The sequence below is a fragment of the Aulostomus chinensis genome, chromosome 23 (assembly GCF_037954235.1).
Source record: "Aulostomus chinensis isolate RoL2024-O1b breed Wild chromosome 23, RoL_Achi_v1.0, whole genome shotgun sequence".
NCBI lineage: Eukaryota > Metazoa > Chordata > Actinopteri > Syngnathiformes > Aulostomidae > Aulostomus > Aulostomus chinensis.
In genome coordinates, this window is record NC_141342.1 from 11,327,906 (window position 1) to 11,355,279 (window position 27,374).

Genomic DNA, 27,374 nt, shown 5'->3' on the forward strand with positions numbered 1-27,374 from the left:
TCCTGTGTTAATATCACTAGACCTTATAGTATAAATTGTGTGTATATATGTGTATATAGTTAATATTTGTGTTAATCTAGGTACGTTGGTGCAGCCAGAAAATGTTTGCTATGTAAGGTTAGTTAGCACAACTTGAGGAAAAGACAGTTACTGAACTTGAGGGCAGCTGATTGTCTCCTGGCAACAGATGTCTCTACATTCTGGTGAATCAAGTGTACCAGCACATCTGGCACATCAGACATATCACAAACAAATATGACATTGATGCCACCTATAGGCACTCACATGCTCGGCGTGATCCAGGTGTGACTGTAGTCGATGCTGGTCACAGACAAAAGGCTACAAAGACAAGCGCCAGTGTCTATGCCTTTGGTTGCCAGGCAACTGAGATATTTAACAAATTTTTGTCTGATTAAAGTTTCTGCTCTCCATGTCGTTCACCCTTGCACATCAATGTTAATTTACAGTGAGATGTGAAACACCTTAAATACTGGATTGGTTTTCACCTTTTAAATTGCAATCCGCAAAAAGGGTTCAACTGAAGCCCTCTGTGGCAACTGTTCTGGGCTATCGGCCCTAGGGTGGTAGTTAGTAACTTTACTGGCCAAGACAAATGATCTGACTTGAAAACAGCAGTTTAGTCAGCAAAGACAATCAGAGAGTCTCATTTTCAATAGTGGTTTGTTTGTTCATAATCATTTCCTGTTCACAAATACAGCAAAGAGCATTAAGTAAATCACTTTTTTTTTTAATCTTTATTTTACCAAGTAGTCACTTGAGATCAGGTGATCTTTTTTTCGAGCGAGATCTGGCCAGGCCACACTTTAAGTGTTATACAATGTAAAACAGGCTAAACAAAGGTCTTCTGTAATAATAAAATATCTTAAATATGCCTGATTCTCTTATTGTGATAGAAGTTGCTTAGGAAGTAATCAGGTTCAAATCACAAAACCATAGAAGATGCGATTGTCTACAGCAGAAGAATCTCAGTCATTGGAAACCTTCTCCTGTGAATTTCTTTTGATTTTATAGATCTGATTTTCCGTTTCGTCACACAGTAGCACTACAATTAAAAGGACCAAACAAAGTAAATGTTTAAATTCCACTTGGTAAAGGAGATGAAACATTCTAATAACAGAAGTAGCCCATTACTTTTATGGCATGAAATAGAAATTTGGCTAAGATACACTCAAAGCAACATTAACTTTAAGTTTACGAGGGATTTTGACAGTACTTACTATATAATTTTCACATTCCACATTTTTCAAATACTTAAGTTCCACTCTATACCAGCCATAAAAGATGTACTTCTTTGGTTTCCCTTGACGTGTGCACGCACACACACACACGCACGCACACACGCACACACACACACACACACACACACACACGCACGCACACACACACACACACACACACACACACACCAGTCAGCCCTGCCTGCTCTCTCTTTCTCACTCCCGCTGCTGTGTTTGAGTTGTCACTCCTCTCATCCACTTGCTCCAGGGTTAGCTCAGAAAACGCGGCTGCAGAGCCCCCTGACCGGTTTAATGGCAGCATAGGTGGAGATATTTTGCATTTGAGGCAAATCTCAAAGGAGAAGGACACAAGATAGATGCTATAATCAAGTGCTAAAGCACACCACAATTTAACTTTGGCAAAGCACCAACATGCTGACCCGTTTAAAGATTTTTTTTCAATTCCAAAATCCATTCATCGATTTTCCAATGCTTATCCTGTTAAGGGTTACGGGGGGCTGGAGCCTATCCTAGCAGCCTTCAGGTGAGAGGCGGGGTTCACCCTGGACAGGTCACCAGTCCATCACAGGGCCAACATAGAGACAGACAACTATTCACACTCACAGTCACACCTACAGTCAATTTAGAGTATCAATCAGCCTCGTCCTCTCTTGTTGTCTTTGGACTGTGGGAGGAAGCTGGAGTACCAGAGAGAATCCACAAAGGTATAGGGAGAACATGGAGACTCCACATAGAAGAATCCTGTGCTGGAGCCGGGACTTGAACCCAGACCCTTCTTGCTGTAAGGCGGCAGTGCTGACCACTGCACCACTGCGCTGCGCCAACTCCAAAATCACTGAAGCAATAATCAAGACAACCCTATAAATGGTTGGTGATTAGTTGTTAGCCAAATGGACTTCTGTCCTTCTCACAGCGAGTCCACCGACAGCCTGCAGGCCTGAGGAATCAGTTAAGAAGAGAAACTGGGATTTACATGCTGTACCTTTAATTTGATTTGATTTCTAAGATCATTTACATAATTAAATTATTTTGCAGGCCTGATCTAAAGACATAAAAATAAACATTTCTCTTCTCTTATTGTTTACTACAATTCTGCTGTTCTCTGCTATGAGCCAGAAAGAGAAAAAAAGCTACATTATTGTTAAATTGATCTTTTCATATAAATCTAAAATTGTAAGTCCTTAATGAAGTTTGAAAATTACACTGAATATCTTTTTAATTTACTGATTTGAATTTCGGAGCTCCAGTATTGTAAAGCACTAGCCACTCAGTGCCCCTGATGCTAGTTTGTGCCTGAACCTGAACCAACCCTGACTCAGTTCAAGGCAGCAACACTGTATACTCTGACTGCTGCACAGAAGCATGTTGAGTAATCTCTATAAATGTAAATGGGACTCTATGTGCTATGGCTTCCATTTGTAGTCCATGTTGTATTGACCAACCACGTTTGAGCCAGCTTTAGTTCCATGCAGGTGAACGATCCAGGTGGAAAGCAAAGGGAAATCCAATCTGAAGAGTGTTTTTCCTCTGCATCCAGTTAGTTGTGAAACAATCGCGTTGTAGGTAAGTTCAGTATTAACCACGACTCTCAGAGGCTATTCAGGTTTGGAGATTATATGGTGAGTGCGTTGAAACAGTAAAACAAAAATTCTACCGAATCTGAAAGTTTCTCTGTCCGGGTTTGACGTCACCGCTGCCCTACCAAACTACAACAACCATCGCCGCTCCCTTCCTCCGTGTAACTACTTCTGGTGGCAGCAGGGGCTGCTGCTGCCACTGAAAAAGTTTGATTATGTTACTTTAAGTTACCTTTTAAACACAGATGTCATGTTTCCATCACTTCAGAGGATTGACTCAACATTTGTGCCCATGATAATTACACTAACTCAAACTATCACGACTACTGATCTAATGTTTACACCAAGTCATCAACATAAAATATTATTTATGTCATGGGCACTTGACATTTGTCCCCACTGGTGAGGCAGCTGGGTAAATAGATACATGTTCTATCTCTCACACACACAACCACCCAACCACACACACACCCTAACCCAACCTCAACCTAACTTCGATTAACACCTTAACTCTAACTTTGACCGGTAATTCATAAATTACGTTGTGCTGGTTTAGGACAGGTCTTTGTTCCCGAGGACTAGGGGTCCTGATAAGGTTAGTGTTTGTATCAGAAAAGGTCTCCAAAAGATAACAAAAACCAAGTACACACACACACACACACACACACACACACACACACGCACGCACTCTCTCTCTCTGTCTCTCTCGCTCTCTCTCTCTCTCACACACACACACACACCTACTATACTTACTAGATTATATCAACATGAATCAGGTCAAATTCTTTTCAGCTTAAAAATGTTCTAAAACCAAAATGATATAAATCATGAGTCACTATTTTACTTCCATGTTAATAAACATGACTTACAAATGACTCAGAGTTTGGCGTAAGAAAAAAGGAAGCAGGATGTGATGTATGAATGAGCGATCCTTGTCTCCATCATAGTTACAAGACAGGTGATGAACAAATGCAGAGATAAAAGCATGATTGAATGGACTTACTTTTTGTGCTGACTCTCCTTCCGGTCAGCAGAGCCCAGACTCTGTAAATAAGAAAGAAAAAGATCATTACATCACTGTTATCCTTATTGCCTCTTAATTTATCACATACAAGTAGAGTATATAAGACTATCCCCCATGTACAGTATTGTGGTAAGTAACAAACTGTATATATTAAGAAACAGCAAGTTAATTTACCAAAAAAAACCAACAACACAGATATGCACATAGAATGAGTATAGAATGAGAATTGATAAATGGCAGCAAAACAATTAGAAATGAAGCACTGTGGTTCTTCAAGGATGCGCACGTGACATAATATTCTCTGAAAATAGGCTATAGTGGAGGTTGTAATGAATTTAGAGTGTGTGTGTGTTTAGGACAGAACACTATAGAGTGAGCAATACGATTAAAAGAAGCCATTTCCCTGATGACAAAGTCAAGTGAGTTCCAAAGCTCCAGATGCAAACAGTAATAGTACATGCCAGCTTTGCTCAACAGGGGATGTTTGAATACATTCCTCTGGCAAATCTAACCTGTTAGACACAAATTCACATGAACACAGTGTGACGCAACACGCACCTATGGTGCAGATACACACAGTTTTCCCTTGCTGTTTCCTTATTCTGGAGGCGAGTGTTTCTCAGAGGTGACACATGCTGAGACAGACTGACACACACACGCACACGCACACACACACGCACACACACACACACACACACACACACACACACACACACAACTCTCAAAAACATACAAAGTCACACCCATGACTGGCCTCAGGCTGGAAACATTTTTAGAATGAAATTCTGTTGCTCTGTTTGGAATTTTCATATTTGACAAAAAGGCTAATTCAAGCTCCTAAAATGAGGTGTGAGGCATCACTTCTTACACCCCTCACTAATGTGACCTCAAGTCAAACAAGCTAGCTTGATATTTGCCAACAGAATCTATTCGTAAGCCAGTGTAGCCAAAAGCATGACTTTACCTGGAACTATAATCACAATCTGACCTGACAATCCTCTTGCCATTGCTGACGGTTGAGTCATGTTCCTAAACGATGACATCCAAGCCTGCAATTTTCATTCAACCTTAATTTATTTTCGATAATCAATTGTTTCTAAATTAGAGGGATATGAAACAGTGACTGGGTTGCCCTGAGATCTGATCACCTCACAGTCAGACGTGCTCTGGGCCAAATGTGGTCACATTCTTTAAGTAGAATGAATGCAAATGAATCCTGGCTCAAGTTGAGAGATCGCTGAATCCATTCATATAACATCAGAGGTGCATTTAAAGATCTGCAATGGTTTGGTTTGTCAGGAACACGAAGAGGAACAGGTCCAGGCTCTACTGTTTTGATTTTCCACTCTTGTGCTTTTGATAGACAGAAAATTCCACCCTCCACGGTGTACCCGGCCTCTGGCCAAATGTCAGCTGGGATAAGCTCTAGCCTAGCCCCCCCGCAATTCTTAACGGACAAGCAGTTTATAAAATGGATGGATGGATAGACAGGGAAATTATAGTTATCACTTTTTCTTTCACCCAGCAGTCTGCATTCAAGTAAACCAGACAGCTCATCCAGAACGAGGCGATACTTCCTTCCAACATAATTAAAATGTCAGTGTTTATGGAAAGGATTATAATATGGATGTTATGTTTAATCTCCATACAATTTGAGCAGTACGGCTACCAACGTCTGTTGCTTGTAATTCAAAAAAAAAAAAAACTGTTGTGGGTAAATATGCAGATTAAAAGCTTTGCAAACAAAGGTGGAGTGTTTATTTTCACGTAAGAAAGAGGAAGTGAGATCCGATTGCAGGATGTCACCAGAGACATATGTAGAGATGTGTTTTAATGCCAAATGACAGGGCCTTAAATTGTGTGTACAAATGATTTAGTAACCTTTGGGCATTCATCTATTCTTTGATTTGTTCTGATGAAACAAATATTCTATTTTTGTTGCTCAGTGTTCATTAGTCTTTGTGTCCATTTTTGCTTATTTCCTTTCTTATATATGCATCTCTTCAATGTGTGTATCTTCTGAAAACCTCTACATAAATAACATTTGATTGAATACTCTCGTACTTTCTGTTTGCTCTTCGGTAAGATAAAAATTATGAATGTTCTTGACCGCTTACGAGCTGAAAGGATGTTTTGTGCTGTGAACTTTTAAGAATTATGAAAAAAAAAAAATTCATAAAAACACAGATCAATGTTCTACAATTATTTAAGACTATTCCATTCATAACACTGAGACATTTCGATTCATTCCCACCCAGCCCTCTCCATGTTAAACTAACTGTTCCAAACGTGTCATTTATACTGCATATTATGCCTGAAATTCATATCAAATTAGCTGGAAGTGTTTTTGACTGGTTCACCCAAATGAGACAGCATCTCTTCTTTATGTCATTTTGTCTCCAATAATGTCAGAAAAGAACCATTAATGGACATTTATTATTGCTGAAAACATCTTGAGAGCAGAAAAATCCCTCCCTTGGAGTTTCACACTGAACATCTGAGAGAAGTGTTGTTTTGAGTGTTAGTGCATGTGTGCTGTGTTTTGTGTGTGTGTGTATGTACTTTTATGACAGCAGTGTGATGACATTTGCACCAGCAAGTGACTTCTCTGGTGTTTTGAGTGTGTGCTTTTATGTGTGCAGTGACATTTTGTCACTTCTGTGTGCGTATACGTTTGTATACGAGTTTCATGCTCCTTGTGGGGACAGGATATGCCATACTGAGTGACTGACCTTTCACCTTTCAGCTCCCCTACTGTGCCCTCAGGTAGTGCCACTCATCCAAGAGGGGATGAGTGCGGGTGGGTGTTCTTCGTTTGAAAAAAGGTCCAGCGGGGGGTGAAGGAGGACTATTTTACAGCCACTGTTAAGGCAGAACTAATGGCTCCAAGAGAGCATGAATAAGGACGCTTAGTTAGTATTTAATTCAAAGAGCCTAAATTTTTAGCCAATTTTAAATAACAATGCTTGGTAAAACCTATTATCTGATCAGAGAGCCAAATGGGGAGAAACTGCAGGAAGTGGTGGCGGCCGGCTCACCTAAATGAGACAATATGTCTGTCCTTCCTTACACAGGCAACAGTTCCCCTCCATTACTATTTCCACTGCTAGCAACAGTAAAAGTCTCAAACAGCATCCGGTGCACAGGAAGATGTGTGCACAACTGATCATCTTCTGGAGTAAGAATAATGATATTGCTTATATTGTAATGCCAGCTGAGGGGTATTTTGTGGCATGTTATTTGTTAGGTTATTGTTCAGGTTAGCCCCATCATCTGGCTGTGAACCCACATCCGCTGCTGCATTGCCCTCAGCTAACATCGTAGAAGACTCGACTCTGGACACTGCACAGGCATGTTTTTAACGTTTCTACTCAGTCACGTCAGTCACTCACTCTATTACTGACCACAGCTGTTATAGCTTGTTGCCTCTAGTGTACATCCATCCATTTTCTGTACCGCTTATCCATCAAGAGTCACGTGGGGGTAGGGGTGAGGGTGGGCTGGAGCCTATCCCAGCTGACTTTGGGCGAGAGGCGGAGTTCACCTTGGACAGGTTGCCAATCTGTCGCAGGGCCATCAGGAGCAATTAGGGGTTCAGTATCTTGCACAAGGATACTTTGGCATGGTCACCGGAGGAAGTAGGGATCGGACCAGCAACGCTATGGTTGCTCGACGGCCACTCTGGCAAAAGTAGCTATAATAAATATGAAAATGTTAACAATGTTACAGTAGAAAATGTATGTAAATTCTAGGGATGCACCAACTGCCCAGGCAGGGACTGCAATCAGCTGTGTTTCAGCGTGCCTGACCTTACGTGTAACCAGCCAGTCAGTCAGACGTATTCTCAATTCTAATCAGACACTTGCCATGGCACGCCGCTTCTCAGGGAATAGCAGCGAGTCTATTTTTGAAGGACAATGTGTCAATTTGCACAAAACAGATCAAGCCAGAAATGCCAGGAAATCTCCACAAGAATGGCATAATACATCCAGTCAATTTCCAAACTAAAGCATCATGTGCAGGCTTCCAATCTAAAATCAGCATCGGAATAATGTCTCCAAGTGGACAAGAGTAAGATAAATTCTTTATTTTTTCCAGTTGCGCCGGATCATCTCACCTCTACAGAGCAGTTGTGAGAAAGATACTCAAACAAAGTAACGTATGACACATTCATAGGTTTTGTTTTTTTTTTCAAGTGATGCCTTTCCTCTGTTACCACTCTGGACAGGTACATCACCATTGCATTACCCGGCAAAGTTGTCTGTTGCATCATTTTGAGTAAACAATATAAATGTTACATAATCCAACAATGTGCTCACAGCAGTGGACATTTTTTCTGGCTTTCACAGTTTCATCAGTTTGCATTTTACCATCGGATTATTTCCTAAATTCAACAAATACAAAATCATGGTCTCCTTTCAAAAATCATTCCGCAATTATTTGTTCCACCCATCTACTGCAAAAACTCATGTAAGACGGTAAAAACCTTTGATATCTGAATTTACTGTACAATAGTAATGCATCACACTACTCTACAAAAACTAATATAATTTATATCAGTAATCTGTTACACATTTGTTAAACCCAACTCTTCTTTAAAATGTTTTAAAATCTGAAATCAAGTAAAAGAACAATTTGATTGTTGAATGTCAGGGAGACCGCCATACTTCAGCCCTTAGCAGTGGCTAATCGCATCAACGGCAATTATAAGCTGAACCTCTACATGCGTTTCGTGTCATTTCTGCTAGTCAAATCTCCCTGACCTTCAGAAAATGAACCACAGACAATATTTGCAGGCGAGAATGCACCTGACAACTAATAGAGCCATTCATAACACCTTTGTCAATTAGTTTAATGAGGGAAGGGAGTGTGTGGGAAATTAGCTGATTTCACCTGACAAGAGCAGTGCAAATTTCTGTTAGCTGTATAGTCGAGACTGCATGATAACAATTAATGAGAAGGGATATTTGATGCAAATTTTGAACAATGAGTTGCTGGAAATAAGAATTTGAATCGTCAAAGTAAATACATGGAAGGAATCAACCATTATTCATCACTTCTGTGTGAGTGTGTGTGTTTTTGGAGGCAGGAGTGTTAACGCATACCTTTAGAGCAAGTACCAAAAGCACTTGGCATTCCCTCACAGCTGTGAAATTACAGTCACAATATGTTCCCTCCAAACACATCAAGAGCACAATTCTCCCATCATCATCTACAGCTTCAAACACCATCAGCAGTACATTAGAAATACCTTTACTTTGGTGTTCATCAATTCTAGCACACACATACCTGTTGAATCCAGTCCAGTCAACCTAGAAGATGCGATACTCCACTCTCCCTAGCTCTTGCTCCCCACCAAAAAAAAAATCAAAGTCTTCCCAGTGATGTTCCAGTGGTGCCTACTACTCGCTCTTCACCTGTCCAACTTCAACTCTCGAGCTCTTTTATTTTTTTTTTTTAACTCCCTATCAAATTCTGCACATTGTTCTCATCTCTGTCTCTCTCTCTGTCTTTCCGACTAGAGCCGGTGGTTTGCACGAAGGTTTCAAAGCTTCGCTTCGATGGTGGCTGCTACCGCCACTGACTTGTTGTACTTTAATTGTGGTTGCTAGGCGATAAGCTTCTCCAATTCTGCACACAGTGAGGGAGGACGGGAAAGGAGGGGGAATGAGTGAGAGAATAGGTGGCTTGGGGGGGGGGGGGTTGGAGGAAATGCTCATTATAGACACAGTAGCCTGAAGAGAACAATCAGAGAAAGGCAGGGAGGAAGGGGGTTACATGAGGGGAAGAAGTTGTGTAGACGCGAGACATGGATGGATGAAGGAGCGGACACCATTAACAGCAGGTGCACTGCCTCGGTTTCACTCAGGGACCCCCTTATGCAATGTGAAGCGTTTAAACTAGAGCAACCGCCACTTGCAGGATTAGCTGGAACACTACACCGACATTCAAAGAACTTCGGTACACAGGTTTCTTAAAAGTCCTTTTTTTTCTGAATATATTTTAAAAAAAATTTACAAACTTTATTCCCTTTATATGAAAGAATAATTAGCCTACATCATTGTTTCCCAATTATCTGGAAATACAAATGAAATGTAGAGTCAGCAGTAAATAAGCAATTAGCTAATTAGCTATATCACCCCTATGCTAAGTTACATTAATGTTTCCCTTTCACAGGTGTCTGACAGTGTTTGTGTATGTTGTTTACCAAAGGGTTTACTTCTCTGGAATTCTACAACACAATTATTAAAAAACTTATGTTAGCAAGTAAAACTCCTGATGGTTGCAATAAAGAAGAGAATATTGCCTTTGCAGATCATTGTGTGGTCAAATTACATTGGTCTTTTGGGTACAAAATATAATGTTTTTACAGTCGGTATATAAATAGTTGAATTATAGCCAAAAACTGACATTACAGTGATGTTTGACCATCAAATTGTAATAAGTTGCAGGAGAGTGGACAATGTAATGAAATTCCCTCCTTAGATATTATGTTCCAGATCATGGATCACAGTGGATGCTTGTGCTAAATTCAATAAATATTTGTCAATGTACAATTGTGAAAGTCATGAGAATCTTGCCTACATACACTCAACCAGCCACTTTATCAGGGACACCTTGCTAGTGCCAGGTTGGACCCCCTTTTCACTTCAGAAGTGTCTTAATTCTTTGTTGCATGAAATCAACAAGGTGCTTGAAACATTCCTCAAAAGATTTTGGTCCGTACGGAAAAAATAGAATCACGCAGTATCCACAATACAAATCTCCCGTTCCATCACACTAAGAAGTGGAACTAAGGACCAAAAGTGTGCCAAAATTATCCCCCACACCATTACACCACTACCACCAGCCTGAACTGTTGATACAAGCCAGGGTGGATCCACACTTTCGTGGTGTTATGTCTCAGTAGACACACCACATCATGCAGCATTTTTCCAGTCTTCTATTGTCCAAATTTTGGTGAGCCCGTGCAAACTGTAGTCTCAATTTCCTGTTCTTAGCTGAGAGAACTGGCAACCGGTGTGGTCTCCTGCTGCTGTCGCCTCTGTTTCAGGGACTGCTGTCCTTTCATCAGCCCCAACTGGTCTGGTCATTCTTCTCTGAATACTGCCATCAACAGAAAATTAATGTGACCGGATAGTTTCTCTGTAAAGGACCATTCTCTGAAAACCTTCGAGATGGATGTCGATCGTCAGTTGTGATTGGCTGATTCGCTATTTGTGTTAAGGAGCAGTTGAACATGTGTACTGTATTAAGTGGAAGGTGAGTGTATGCGCATGCTGAAAACTTAATGTGTATGGTAACGAGCTGTCACCAGGACAGAAGCATAAGAACAAGCTTGGAACGTCAGTCTTGACCAAAAGGAAAATAAGAGCTTTCCTACTCAAGACTGTTATTTCTGGTGAGTGTCAATATAAATCAATTAAGCAACAAATCACTGCACTTAGTGGCTGTTGACCTTTAGTTGGACTGTGGGTTTTAGTGTGTGTGCGTATTTCTATATATATATGAAAAAGATTATGTGTGCATGGTCTTGACGTGGTGTTTTATGAGTCACAGTGTGTGTTTCCGGTGTCTGGTTGTGGGTAAGCACTGATCTCTGCCACCTCATTGTCCAGTGAGTGTGCAGTCAGAGCGTATGGTGTGGTAAAGGGAACATTAGTCATAGCTGCTGGAAATGTCAAACATTCTGCTGCTGCTGCTCCAAAAGAATTAGCGGGAAACTCTGTCATACTTTCTTTTTTTACACTCTTCCATTCTTATTTCTGTCCATCTTTTGCTCTCTCCATCTTTCTTCAATAATAACATCCACCTGCCAGTTTCTGGAGAAGAGACTAGAGGAAATGCAAGCACCCAGCATGCACCACTGAGGGGGGAGCAGCAGGTTGTCTCAGCACCTGTCAGTCAGGAAAAGCTATTCTAATTTTATCTCACACACAGTTACACATGTGGCCAAATATATGAAAATGCGCACACATGCATGCACGCACACACACACACACACACACACACACACATTTCAGTGGCATCCTTGAAGGGATCCCGATGGATTTCTGGTGGCCTTTCAGCATCCTTCTTATAGAGGCTGCTGGGTGAGCAGTGTGACAGCAAGCTTCAGGAGACACAATGTTCACTGCTGCACTGCCACCCAAAATGATGACGTAAGAATACGACTAATGAGCCCCTCCAGGACGCTGCAAAGTTTTTGTGATTGTTGAGGTACAAAAAAATGCTTGATTTTGAAGTTTTTTGTTTGTTTTTTTAAGTTGCAAAAAAACTGAACTGGATTTTTAGTGATTTTTTTTCTGTTGCAGCAAAATTATGATTTGAAATTTTTTGTGAAAAAACGCAAATCGTTGAAAAAAAAAAATGCAACCCAACCCTTTGTTCTATAACTTTGGTTAAAGGATCATATCTAATCACCTCCTATGATAAAAGGTGTTCTACAACACAGAAAGAGCAGAGAATATTTCAGTTCCCAAATCCTTTTATTTTCTAAATTGTAAAAAGGACTCCTGCAGGAAAAATAAAGTGCATGGATGCTTTTTAAACAGTAACTTTTGCAAAACAATGGTTCTACTACTGTTTATCTCTTGCAGCTGCTCTTGTTATTAAATGAAAAGGGTTTTCTTTCTTGGGTGATGATGTGGAATGTGCTTCGAGGAATTGATGTCATTTCTAAAGAATGCTTACACTTTAAAACTTTTCGCAGAGAAGGTGCAGGAATTTCAAAAATACACAAGTCGACGGTGTACTCACAAAGTTTAGCTGATTTTTGCATCCATGTGCGTGATCTCAGAATCACGATTTTCTGAAGGCTGAGTAATTATTATCACTGAGGTGAATTCAATTTACATATACACTACACACACACACACATATATATATATATATATATATATATATATATATATATTCAACACAGTCAGAATGGGGCTACTGTACATATTTACTAAATGTTGAGTGATTGGGGTGAAATTGGCCACAGGGCACAGATATGGCTCTTGAAGTAGTATTATGGTGCTAGCATACATACCTAGACGCAAAGACACTCTTTGTTTCTTTCTCCTTTTTTAATCTATCTTTCTGTATTCTTCACTTGGTTACATTTTGTATTCTACGTCAATGTTGTAATTCACGCTCCATGCGGTACTTCAGGGTTGTTTCCTGACTTCATCCTCGCTTGTATCATTTGATTACCTTTTTAATTATACTGTATATCTACCTTGAATAACCAATGTGTTTTGAGGTGGGATTAACTCTTTAACCCCTCTGGGTTTTCCAATCGCTACTGCACAGTTGGCTTCTTATTGTAGTCATTTCTATGGTGTTACAAGCAAATATGTAGATTATAATCTCTTTCCCAAACAACATGTTCATACTCAGGTGCTGATGTACGTCCAGTTTGTAATCTGACGTAGGTTTTTTTTGTGACAGTGAGATGGACAGAGTCATACTCTCGCGCTTGTTGCTTAAAAAAAGTCATTTGTTCATGTAGTAACTTATTATATATCAGAAAGAAGAACAATCCAAGTTAAATTAAGCATTTTGCACATTGTGCCCAGTGCCCACACTAGTATAGACGTACTTGGTGGTTTAAATATACCCAGACTTTTATAAGTCACTGCTGGGTGAAAAAAAAAGAGAGAGGTGTTTCTGAGTTTGTACAAATATTTCACAAGTCAAAGAGGTCAAACCAGTTTCTTTTTATAGAATAAAAACAGTAATATGCTCAATTAATACATTTGTAAGGATGATGTAAAGGTTAAATGGGATGTGAACAGTTTGTTCTTTCTTGCTCTCTCTATTTTTGAGTTGATCCATTTTCCACTGTGGTGTTAGACAGAATTAATAGAGCTCTTAAAAAAATAACTCAGACACTCAAAGTGAGACAGGGAGAGACAAAGAGAGAAAAAAGGGAAAAACAGATGACAAAGGGGGTTAAGACACATAGAACACATCAGTGGAAGGTAACATGATTAGCAGGTGTACAGGTGAGCAGACATGCGCAAAGATACAAGTACAAGACAGAAGTATTCATCTAGCATTAGACATGCATGTGCGGCGCTCTCCGCTTTCACTGACCAATCAAAACATGTCAACAACTCTGGTTGATGACAGGGCGGGTCTTCTCTCTCTGTCTCACTGTCTCCAGTTTTACAATGTCATTATTTGTTCAGGACTCCCCCTCCCAGTCTTGTGGTCGAGGGACCAAAAGGACCAAAACATGGCCCATAAATCAACACAGCAGAGAGAGAGAGGGAGAGAGATGGATATTTACCCATAAATCACTGCGGCGGAGCCACCTACAATCAGACTAATGGGGCTGGAAGACGTGCTGTCATCTAAGCCATGATGTCACCAAGCCCGAGCCTGTGGGTGTTGATGTTGGTGGTGGGTCTCTGGTTTAGTACGTGTGTGTATGTAAGGATGCCTGCATATGCTATGTATGTGCTTGAGTGTGTGTGTGTGTGTGTGTGTGTGTGTGTGTGTGTGTGTGTGTGTGTGTGCGCGCGCGCGTAGGGTGTCTGAGTATGTGGTGGTAGGTCTACGGCTCTGCTTGTGTAAGTGTCTGTGGTGGAGAGTGTGTGTGTGGTGTATGTGGGAGGCGGGATGTCTGTTTATATGGGTTTGTGTGAACTGGGGTGGCCAATGTGTGTGTGCGTATTTATCTGTCAGTATATACTTTCATCATGTCTATGCATTTATGTACATGTTACATTGGCCTATTCACACTCACATAAACACACACATGCACTCTAGCCGTGGCAATCTCACACTGGACTTAACACACTCATAAAACACACTCAGGCACACACACACACACACACACACACACACACACACACACACAAACACACACACACTCTTGTGGTTAGTGCTGGCTTACAATGGGTGTGGGATTCCACAGAAAAAATCCAAACAAGTCGAGTGGTTAGCACGGGTCTGCCACGTTTCCACACAATGGCGCTCATTGACATGAGTAACTGGGGACTTTGTGAAATGGGACACCCATTAAGTTCTCTTCCACAGATAATTGCCCATTAGATCTTGGAAGAGCACTGGATTGAGAAATAACTCAACTCTGACGCTAAATGCAAGTTGTAATAATAAAAAAGTCACATTGTGAAAGGGGCCTGGAATCCGTTAAGATGGGTTGGCTGCTTCTTCTATCATTCAGCCAAGCACTTGGATTATCTACAAAGAAAACTATGGCTTCTTGTAGGAGCTCTGTAGTCTGTGCCTCGGCTTGAAGAGGGGAGTTAGTGGTTCTGGAGAGAGATTGCTGATATTCCAACTCAACCGCCCTGGATGTGCACTGCCAAGGTAACAACATCAAGGGCAATCTGGCAGAATGCAGTTGAGATCAATATAGTTATCACACAAACAGAAACAGAATCCAGCTATCGGCAATGATACATTTATCAAGACTGTTTATGGAGAATTTTTAGACAGGGAGGAAAATAACATGGTTATATCTGCTGCTCTGGCGTAAGTGTGGAGTAAGTGGAGGAGCCAGCAGTAGCGCTGCAGGAGCATAAACGGTTAAATCACAGCCATTTTGTTTGTTCCTAATTTAGAAAACAGGCTGGATTTTTAACTGTCGCAAAGGAAGTCATGTGATCACCATCTCTGATTGGTTGGCCTGTCTGAATGTTTGCAGGTTTTTGGTGAAATTTGGTGGGATGAGAGGGGTTAGGTTGAGGGAAAAAGAAAAATCTGTCTGATTTTGGAGTCTCATCCAGATCTGATGACATCATATCTTCTTGGGGACATCAGAGACCTCTAGTTGTGTTTACAGAATGTACAAAGGCAAAAACAAATCCATCCATCTTCTACCACTTATCCTGTTAAGGGTCACGGGGGGACGGGTCACCAGTCCATCACAGGGCCAACACACATAGACAGACAACCATTCACACTCACAGCCACCGCCGCTGCAAAAACGTGTCATTGTAGAGAATATTGCTTGTACCAGTATGTTTTCAGAGTGCAAAAAGTGAAAAGTATAATAATCTTTGAAGTTTCGTTCACAAGTTTAAGATAACATAAATAAATGAAAAAGCATTCACGAGGACTAATAAACGCCCACAACACATCTCGTAATGATGTCACTCACGCACACTTTGCTTACAGACGTCAGCTGGAAGAAACTTTCACCTTGGATGAATCAGAACACATGTTTTTGTTGTCAACCCCACACATTCTCTCTAAATTGTTGTGCCCGTGTCAGCACTTCACTTCCACTCACTGTCATCCTCCTCGTTCAGCGCATGCCTATTCCTGTGAGTCACAACCACAGGAGGACAAACGATCCGGAATAAAAGTGACTCACTTATTAGATCATCAACTAACATACCTAATAACACGTCACATGTAGTATTATAAACACTTAGAGCCACACCTGGAGCGACCTTCATAATCAGCACTACCACAGATGCTGAGATACAGGAAAAGAAAGTGAGGAGGTTGATTTTTGCCTGCTTGTAATATGAGTTGTGCATTTTTTTTTTTGCAGTGTTTTGAGAGAGATAATTTGGTTGCAAGGTGCTATGTGAAATCAATCCTCTTACTGCAAATTATGCTCGTCTGTACAATACCGCCAACTCCCACACAGATGTTCTCAAAGACAGTGTGAAGACACATCTCCACAGGCCCAGTGGTCATGGCTCTATTGATTTTCCCTCATTAGTCCTAAATGGCCCATACACACACATACACGCACGCACGCACACACACACACACACACACACACACACACACCACTGTGGCCGCTCTTTCCAATCACTGGAGAGCAGCTGACTGCATTCTCTTTGATGCTGCTGGCATCTGCAACACAGTGTCTCTCCTCCCTAAAGCACTTTGTAGATACACATTTCCATCTTCTTTTTAGTTTTAACTTGTGTTGTATATTTCCTTCCCATTGGATTTGCATCTATATTGGTGCTGAATACACTGAGCACCAAACTGTGACAACATTACCGCTTTAAAAAATGAATTATTCACAGACTCAAACTCAGCTGGAGACCGAATGTGTCGGGGAAAAAAAGGGAGCCGGTGTGTCTTTGTCTTGTTTTCAACAACGAAGGTGTGAGGGGACTAAAGGAAGTGCAGCGGAGAGAGTGAGCTCATATTTTAGCTAATCAGGATGTCTACATGGGCCTTGGTCACCAAGGGGCGAAGACACCTTGAAGTGCCATCGATACACTTGGAGTGGCGCTAGTGCTGCATGGTCTCTGATCAGTATTTTTGGGTCCAACAACAAAAAAGGCAAAGAGGTAAAAAATGTCTTCCGCTCCCCAGATGGCAGCAGTGTGGCAGCCAAGTCAGATGTAACAAGACCAAAGTCTGGCTCTGGAGATCTGGGGCGCATCCATCCTTGATGATACAACACCAGAGTCCACATGGTTTCAGAAAATTTCGCAAATTGAAAGATGAGTTCCTTGGTCTCAGACTTGTCTTCAGCATCACCCCCCCCCCCCCCCCCGTATAACTCCAAACAGTGAGTAAATTCAGACACACAGAGGAGATGAAGAAGAAAAACTCATAATATTCAGAGGAGGCTGGTGACGTGTTAATATTACTAATACAACCATGTCCTGAGTATAATACCACAGGGTTGAACAAAAAACAAAGGTTTTCATTTCAACGTAACCCTGTACAAAATAAACACTGTGCACGATAATTAATATCAAATTAACAATTGGAGGCAAAGAAATTTAAACAAAACAGAACCATCACATTTAGTAGCACGTTTAGTCATTAAATGCTCCCATGGTATCGTTTATAGTGTCACTGCAGTATCATATATTGTGATAATAAACCTTGATCAGTATCAAAGGCAAAAGTACCGACTCCCCTGAGGCCACAGAGTAATACATTCACACCCAGATGAGACCAGGCTACGTCTTGAGTGTTTGGATAAGCCGTTTTCAGGGGAAAGCTGCATGCGGCAAATAAGCCCGATCCATAAGGCATGCTCAGTCATAATGGTAATTATGATAATAATAATGGTTAGACTGGCTGGGGAGATTTTTTTTTTTCCCCTTTTCCAAGACATTCTTATAAGTCTTATGAGTTACTTGAGCCAGAGGGACAATCCGATAGGCAGAACATACTGTACCAGTTAAAGAGTAATGAGAGAAATCTCCCCGCAGCTCCTCGTTCACCGATGCGAACCTCTTATTTAACACTGCAGTTGTAAGAAAAGCTGACTCTGAGCACTCAGAGCTTGTATTCAATATTACAACACTGTTGGGACGTGGTAGAAGTTCTAACACGGTGAGACATCATAGGAGAGAACACAAGAGGCCAAAGAAAATAATTGCAGTAAAAGTATTTTAATTATTTCCTGTATCACCAAGAACCACAAGGATGTGATTTGAGGCTGGTGAGCTTTATTTTGGATCACCTATAGGAACAGATGAAATCTGAAGAGGATTGGTTAAATAAAGAGAAACAAAATCTTTCTTTTGATGAACAGATTACATCATATATTTTGGATAGCCTAAGCCTTTGATGATTCTTGTATGATTGTTAAAAGATAGCTATTAAGATTTAGAAAAATGGGCGGCACGGTGGTGCAGTGGTCAGCGCTGTCACCTCACAGCAAGAAAGTTACAGTTTCAAGCCCCGGCTCCAGCACAGGATCTTTCTGTGTGAGTCTCCCTGTTCCTGCGTGGGTTCTCTCTGGTACTCCAGCTTCCTCCCACAATCCAAAGACATCAAGAGGGGACGAGGATGATTGATACTCTAAATTGACTGTAGGTGTGACTGTGAGTGTGAATGGTTGTCTGTCTCTATGTGTTGGTCCTGTGATGGACTGGCGACCTGTCCAGGGTGAACCCTGCCTCCTGATGAAGGCTGCTGGGATAGGCTCCACCCCCCACAGAAGAATACAATACAAATCTCCTGTATGTGTGTGTGTGTGTGTGTGTATATATATATATATATATATATATATATATATATACATACATATATATATACATACATATACATATATATACACATATACACATATATACATATATATACATATATATATACACACACACACACACATACACACACATATATATACATATATATGTATATAAATATATATGTGTGTGTATATATATATACGTATATACGTATATACAGTATATGTGATCAAAAAAGCAAATCTACAGGCTAAACTTACTTAATGCCACTCTGTCTCTAATACTTATTAACTGCTTATCATCTATTGACCTCTGTGCTGTACACAATCATATCCTATATATAACGCCTGGATTGATCTATTATTAATCTTTGATAATTTGGAATGTACATCAGCCTGTTGATATTATAACATAAATATACTTCACATCACACATCATCATAACAACACACACACCTGCCTGCTTGTGCGTGATGAAATGAGGGGAGGTTTTCTTATATGATGATGTACACTGGTTAACAGCTAATAACCTTTCTTTCATTTGACTGCATCAGATGGGACTTTTTCTTATGACTTTTATTTTCAGTGTGCAAGTTCATGCAGGGTAATTCGCTGCCTGGGGGAAGTTAAGTGAAATGCTGTACATTAAACATTTGAAGTAAAGGATATTATTTGCCAATACTCGTGACTTATGGCGAGAATTTAAGTAATGAATGCCCAGCTAGTTATTAGTCAGCTAATGATATTTAACAAAATTTGCATTTCCATATGCCATTTTGTTTGGCAAACTAGTTTATATAATTCAAGTTCAGTTTTTTTCTATAATTGTGATGGATGGCAAAGGGTTATAAAACCATCCGGCAAAAGCTTTTTAACAATTACAGCGTTCTGGAAATAGGACATCAGATTTGGAAAAGTAAGTACCTAACAGACATGGTTGTAAATGCAAAAGTCTGCTGCTGCACTTGATTATGTGTGCAGCAAATTTGTGGTTTATTTGAATTGCAAAAATTTTTTCTTTTTTTTTCCTCCACTACACTTGGCTTGAGAAGAAAAAAGCATGTGTGTGGCCTGACAGATTAAGATAAGTAGGAAAAACTATACCAGCCTCTCGCACATGCAAAAAACAAACACTTTATTCTAATAAAATGTGACAATGCGGTTGTATTTGAATGGACTTGGATTTGTAAACATTAATTTGTATAGACTTGGATTTGTATGCATGTGGGTGTGCTCTACATTTGGCAGGGAAAAGCATTAATCTGGGCTGATCAAAAAATATACAAGTAATTAAAGTAAATTTCTGCAAATTGTTCAAAGAAAATAAAACGTGAAGTTGAATGTGTCTTGCGAGATATTGATGATATTACGAGACGCCACAGATGTCCATCTCCTGCACATTTCTACTGTCGTGGCATCTGTCTTCTCAGATCCAGCGTGAGCCTGAACCGCGTGTTGTTGGCCTGTTTGTCGATTGAATGTAGGTCAACTGATGAATTCACCACCAAAGGTACCAAAGTCGCCAGTAGGAGATGGAGAGAGAGCACGCTGGGCCATTTGAAAAGCCCCTGTTTGGAAATACTTTTATTTCGTTTGGAAAGCAATAAAGTTTTTCATTTGATCTCGCTCCAAACTGAGCACGGCAAAGAAAAACTGCAGGCTGTCGTGGTTCTTAAATAAAGTTTTACTGTGTAACTTGTGAGTTTTTGTTTATTTTGTACTAAACAGGGATGCAGATCATGTCTTCATTGATGTTACGTCTGTTTGACATAGCGCGCAAAAATACTTCATCAAATAGGTTCGAATTGATGTGGTGGGTTGTTTTTTTCTGTTTTTAGGATGGATATTTCAACGTCATTTTTCTTTGGAAACTTTTGACAGCCATAATAAGAATGAAAATTCAACTTGTGATGTGAGTGACATCATCAGAGCCTGACCAGTTTCGAATGTCTGACTAGAAGCCTAAACACACACCGCTAGCGAGGATAGTCATTGTGGTGAATTCTGGACTCCTGCCTTTAAGCAAAAGGTCATAATTCAAAGAAAATAACTAGTAACTAGTGGCAAATTAAAGTCAAGACCGTTTAAAAATTAGCAACAATTCGTTTCAATTTAGCTTTATGTCATCACCACTTATTAAGGAAGGGAAATATTGTTTCTAAATCAGGTATTGAGTAAAATGTGGTACTGGGGTAGCTTTAAAACCGCAGGTATATACAGTATTCACTGCGATACTACTGGGTGGTACAGTCTTGTCGTGCAGAGGGTGTGTTCTAACTTGATCCCAAAACGATTTCTTCAATTTTAATACAGCATGTTTGCTTTGGAGCATGATATGTATTTGGTCATGAGACATTAATAAAGTAAAAAACATGTTGAAAAATGAGCCTGCAGACATGTGTGTTCGAGAACTGTAGGTGCTTGAGTGTGTGTGTTTGCTCCGGTAAGTGTATGTGTGTGCGTGTGTGTGTGCGTGCGTGTGTGAGTCTTGAGGCCCGTGCTGTCACTCAGCCCAGCTCGCAGGGTGGTCCAAACACTGAGCCCTCTTTACTCAGTCACTCACACACACACACACACACGCACACACACGCACACACACACGCACACACACACACACACACACACACAAACAAACAAACACTCACTAGTGTACATGTAATGACATACATAACAAAGTATACATAAATATATGGCCATATATATGACCGTAATGAAGCAATCAAATAACCTCAGCGCTTCCCCTCTTCCTGTCCCAAACCGTACACCTAAATATACTGACACAGACTCCATCACACAGTAGCACCAGAACGAGGAGAGTCCAGAGGAAAGAAATGGTGCTACAAAACAAGCCTTTCATGCTTCACATTTGGTGTGGCGGAGGATTTCACCGCTAGGATGCTGAATTTGACAGCATGGTGTATTAGCCAGTAAGTGACTGTCGATTGGCAAGTTTTCCACTGAACCGGTGTGGCAAATGGATGTAGAGGTTAAAAACATGTAGCGCCATCATTCCAAAAACAGCATGGCTTCTTGGTAAAGCGAATGAGAATAATATTGTTCAATCTTTCCTGAATCACTGAAAAGGAAACTCAAGGGAAGGGGATAAAATGAATAAAGCATTTGACCAGATTTTCGTGATTCTATTGTATCGAGCAAAAAGCAAGACCTGGTAGTCTGTTAAATTAATATGGATAAAAACACAGTAGTTTGGTATAGTATAGCTTAGCACAGTATTATATACCTTCATCTTGCCAAATGGTGACCCCTTATTGATGCAGTTTGGGAAATTAGGTCATATGTAATTTACAACATGGACTCATGGTTTATGAAGTGTTTAAAATAAAAGTAATTACACACTTACAGCATTCATTAATCATTTATAAGCACAGACATATTGTACAGCAGTACCTTATCATAAAATTAAAGTAGAATGGCGGCCGAGGTTTACCAAAATGTTGCTCAGTTTGCCACAAAAAAAGTGGGATGAGAGGTGCTATTTTTTTGTTCTAAGTTCCAGTTGAAGAAGTTCCAATATGTATTTTTAATGGCGAGTCTCTGTATGTACTAATAAAACTATACTATATTATTGTTGCAAAAGTATTGGGATATATCTCATCGCAGGGCCTTTGGTGATTACCTCCACCACTCAAAGCCTTAACGAACTCAACTTTGAAAAACACTCAACACTCATGCTGAGGCTGTCAAGATTTAATCCTTCATCAAGTTGTTCAGAGTGTAGATTTCACATATCTAAACATGAAAAATATTAGAATTTATTGCGGAAATAACACATAGCGATAATCATTTAAAACCTCAACTTTAACCTCCTTTTGCCCCAAAAACCACAACAAAGTGCAGCACAATGATTACTTACAGAATTAGAAAGAAATAAAGACGATTCGATCATGTGTGTATAATTGAAGAAAAGTCTTGAGCAATGCAAGTTGTGCAAAAGGAATGTGACACAATAGTTGATGGTGTGGTGTTTGTTGACATCGCGGAGAACTAAACATTCCTGTAAGCCAATGGCGCCACCAAGGAGAGGCCAGAGGGGCTATGGCCACCCCTGGAATCTCAATGGTCACCATAGTGGCCACCTCAGATCTGAAAGATAATTGGTTCAGTCTATGAAAAACAACAGTGTTGTCCGAATTCAATCAGCACTTCTTTCCAACTTACTTTGCTACAGCTTTCTTTTGCAATAGAGCAACAAATCTCGATACTTTGTGGACAAACCTTCCCTACTTGCCAAAGAAGAGAGTCATCAGTTATACCCACGAGTAAGACAACTGAGAGTGGCAGTGTTCACATGTCGTGTAAATATAAAAACCACAGCACAGTCGCTGTCTTTTAATTATCTGATTTTGTCAGATGGCACTGTGGTTTAAAAAAATTGCTGAGCAGCAGCTCGGAAATTACTTAGATGTGACTGCGGGTTAACATGTTGTCTTAATGGATCGCATTTCTGCATTTCACACTTGTGCCACTGTCTGACAACGGAAAGAGAAAAAAAAATATGCAAATGAGAACAACTTTTGGGAATTCAACAGTATCAAAACACAGAATAAACTTACTCGACAATTTAGTAGGTATAAGTACATGACTATATAGAACAAACTACTTGAAATGAGGATTTTGAGGAAAGGTTTTGGGCCTTACAATTGGACCAAACCTTGGATGTTCAAGACGCGTGTCAATGAAGAGATAATTAAAAATAATAGGGTCTTCGCCTGAAGTACCTTCAGGCTCAGGCCCTAATAACCACGTGCATAGGACAATGATACTTCTTTCATGAGTACTAGAATACGGCTTGATTTTCCCTATATGTTCCTCCGAAAGACAGAAATCCACAAAGTGAGCTCACATGTAATTTATTTGGGCTATTAGCACTGATGTATCTGGATTAGCTCCGCTTTCGTGTTCCAGGTGAGGGGGAAATGAGTCATTAATATTTGCGCTACAGTTCTCCTGCAGCATCACAGCTTGCACAGCAGGAAGCACAAGGTTCCCCTCTTTTTCCCGCTATTAGACATTCACTGAACAAATACTGCAAATGAGCCCCACTTCCCCCACAAAATGGTAATAAGCCATAATTGCCTGTAATCTGAATACATTAGCCCTAAGAGGGTCCTGTTGTTTTTGTGTGCAATCATGGAAGAGCTTGAGGACTAAAATATGGTAAGAAAGCTGTATGGAGCAACCAAGGGTTTCTTTTTGCTTGACACATTGATTATATATCACGTATTTTTGATATACAAAACAAGTACACTGTGCAATTCCTGTGTATGTTCATGTTGTTTATTTAAATTCTCCTGAGCACGAATGGACTCTTGTTACAGAATGAAATTTTCAAAAACGTGGGGAATCAAAATACATTAAAAAAACAAGACTATCTTCTTGCAGCTGCGGGAACTGTAATTTTCTGGATGCAAGAGATCGTAAAATGGGAACTGAGGAGATGGCAGCTACCATGATAGATGGGTCAACATCATTCCTGCTGGAATATTTCTGTTGGCAGATCGTCCTCTCTACATTACATGAGCTATCTTTTTAACTCACTCAGTATTTTGATGCATTTCTATTTCATTTTCAAGTGTGTCAGTCTGGAGGTTGGCATGCCTTTTCTCTTGTCTTTGTTTTATTTTCTCATTGCTCTCATGACTCTCTAGAGTTGGAGGCGCCATTGTGTTCTTGTGGCCTGTTTATGAAGAACACTGATTCACCCAGTGAGGTTTGGCTTGCTCATGCATAGAGGGGGAGAAATATGAATGAATTTAAAAACCCAAACTCCGTACTTTCTTACCCTTTATTCCCAGATTCTCCCATCATCTTTCTCCATCTCTACATATTCCTCAGCCATCTCCAGTCACACTTTTCCATTGGTGTGTGTGTCAGTGAGAGTATATTTGTATAAAGCCAGAGGGACAGCCAACACTGGCCAAAAGCTCATTTTTGTGGCCAGGCCAATGTGTATCCCGACGGCTTGCAGGCGTCTCGGGGGCCAGCTCCTTTCCCTCACCCTAGGGCCTCTCCGGAGGGCCTTCGCAATGAGCCATTGCTTCGTCATTTCTAGATCCTCCAGGACAAAAACCAGGGCTTAGTTTCAACTGTGTATTAAAAATGACAGGCTGAATTTGCAAGCCCTATTGGGGCAAGGAGGAGGAGGAGGAGGAGGAGAAGTAGGAGGAGGGGGGAAACATGTAGCCAAAAGAACATTGAGAGTAGGTTTCATGGCTGAGTTGGCAATGGGAAGTCTTGGACTAACTTGTAATGGTATCTCTCCAAAAATGTCAAGGTTAAAAATGTCTGCCTGCCTCTCTGGCTGTCGATGGTCATGTTCTCAGTCTCTCAAGTGCAATGCCTGTGGTTGCCATAGAGATCTGCAATATTGCCTAATCTTTTGCACTGGGTCATTATCAAAATAACTGACGGGAACTCTAACTCAAACATGCTGAACTATTGTGCATGTGGTCAAACGTTGGGACTGCAGAAAATAAGTTTTCCATGACCGGCATTTTTAAGAATAGCATCAATGGGTTTGATCTCATTTGGATTGGTTAATGAGCTCTTCCAAGTGTTTTTTTAAGGTCTCTTTCAGTCATTAAGAGGTTTGTCTCACCTTAATACTTCACGTGGCAAACAAATAAAACAGCACATGCTTTTCAGAAAGTTCACAAGTTCAGGACATCAGTAAAGGAAGGGTATTTGATTTCTCGCTGACACAAGAGGAAAAAGTTGGGGGTTGATGAGTGAGAGCAAGAGGGAAACAGAGACAGGGCATGGAGACAGCAGCATCCTCCGCCTCACACCTAATCTTTCCCACGGTATTTGGTTTGTTTACAAGCAGGAGTCAGTGACAGGTTCATTCCATGTATCCTGGCTCCAACTAGCACCAGGTAGGAGGCAGCCAGGCTGGACTCGGAGGCCTTCCTGCTGCTCAAAGCCCCACGCAGGCCAGCATGACCAACAGGCTGGGATTTCCATGTCATAACATACCTCCCCAACCCCCCAAACTTTCTCGTTTCCCTCTGCTGTCTCATTCTCAGCCCCCCTTTCCCTTCCCTTTCTGCCAAGCCTTCATCTCCCCGGGGGGCTACAGTAGCCGTGAAACGGTGTGACCCATGCTGGAGATCTCTCCATCTCTCCCCCCTTCTTCGTTTCCTCTAATCGTTTCTCCAGTTTGTGCTGTTTTGGACTTGGTGTCCGGATGCTGATACCTAAGACAGCAAACCTGACCCCTGCTGACTCCACACTGCCTCACACTACCCAGAAACAACCCCTGACCCCTTGCTTGAATCCCACCAGCTCCCCACCCCGTTCCCTTCATGACCCTTTTTGCCACCTGCAGGTCTCTAATTTACAGTGTTTGTGTGTACTGAGATATCCGTGAACAACTGGCTATTCTGGGCATGTGGAACATGGCATCAATGCCGGATCTCATCCGTGCAATTTCCCCTAACTGCATCCCACTACCATACCACACTCACCAACCCATGTAGGAGTGGGGGGCTCAAGTGTCTTGCCCAGTAGCAGTAACAGAGTCCAAACAACATTTTGCTTTGTCACAAAAAGGAGACGTGATGCCAGAGAACAGTGGTCAACAGGGGTGATATTATTAGATCAGCAAATTAAGTTCCAGAAGGCAAAATATCATGTTATACCAAAACTTTAGAGCATACCTCCTCCTAATCAAGATACTGTTATTTTAGTTGTGATGTCTATATGACTCGTTTGTGAAAACCAATAGAAGTTGTACTGTTTAAATTTCAAATATGATCCAAAGAGACATGACTCAGACTCATTTTAAGAGAAAGAGTAACAGAGAGTGACAGGCCTTCGAGAATCAGCGTTCCCCATAACATGCCTTCCTATCCAAGGCATTTGAAAGAAGAAATACCACAGTCTCTGCAGTGCTTCAGCTCTTGTAAATAATCCCAGTCTGGGCGCCACCTCAGAATCCCCAGCCTGGTCCCCTGCCTGGTGGGTGCCATGTCAGTTCAGGGGGGGTGGGGAGTTGTTGGGAAAGGAAAGAGTGAGGTAAGGAAAGGGAGGGTAGGAGAGAAAGAGGCATGCTCTTGCATCATCACGAGAATACTACTAACTAAATGGGTGAGTGGACTACCTGCATCAAGGTTTACAGAGGGGAATCATAGACGGATTTCTCTCTTTCAACTCCAGTTAAAATAGAAGTTAGGTTGACAGACACGTCATCAAAGCAACCGCAGTTAGAGACTGCCATGGTGACGCTAACTGCTTAGTATCACTGGATGAGACAAGGAGACACTGAGCTCTGGAAGTGCAATTATCTCAATTCTTGTAATATGAGGGAAAGGAAACTGCTGGAAGAAAAATCTGTTTGTTTGTGGGGTCAAAAATGTGAGTAATACAGCAAGTAAAACTGAACTCCTTTCATTTTCATTCCTGAAAATCCTGGTCTCAATTAGCATTGGAGTCTGGAGCTATTTTTACACGGATATTCCAAAACACTGCCATATAAAAACCTGTAAAACAACACAGACTTAATGTCAACCATAGGATGTGAGCTTATATTGCATTCTGGCATTCCACAACGGAGATGTAGCATGTAA

The 27,374-nt window shown here is 40.9% G+C and overlaps 1 protein-coding gene across 4 annotated transcripts in view; it reads right to left on the reverse strand.

The window, feature by feature from the left end:
- The window catches only part of ankfn1b (ankyrin repeat and fibronectin type III domain containing 1b), a 159,764-nt gene that overhangs the window by 53,118 nt on the left and 79,272 nt on the right, over positions 1 to 27,374 (reverse strand). For all 4 annotated transcript variants that reach the window (XM_086194516.1, XM_086194515.1, XM_086194514.1 and 1 more), the window contains one exon: positions 3,840 to 3,880. In XM_086194516.1, the coding sequence (XP_086050642.1) occupies positions 3,840 to 3,880 (41 nt within the window). The remainder of the gene's footprint in view (positions 1 to 3,839; positions 3,881 to 27,374) is intronic.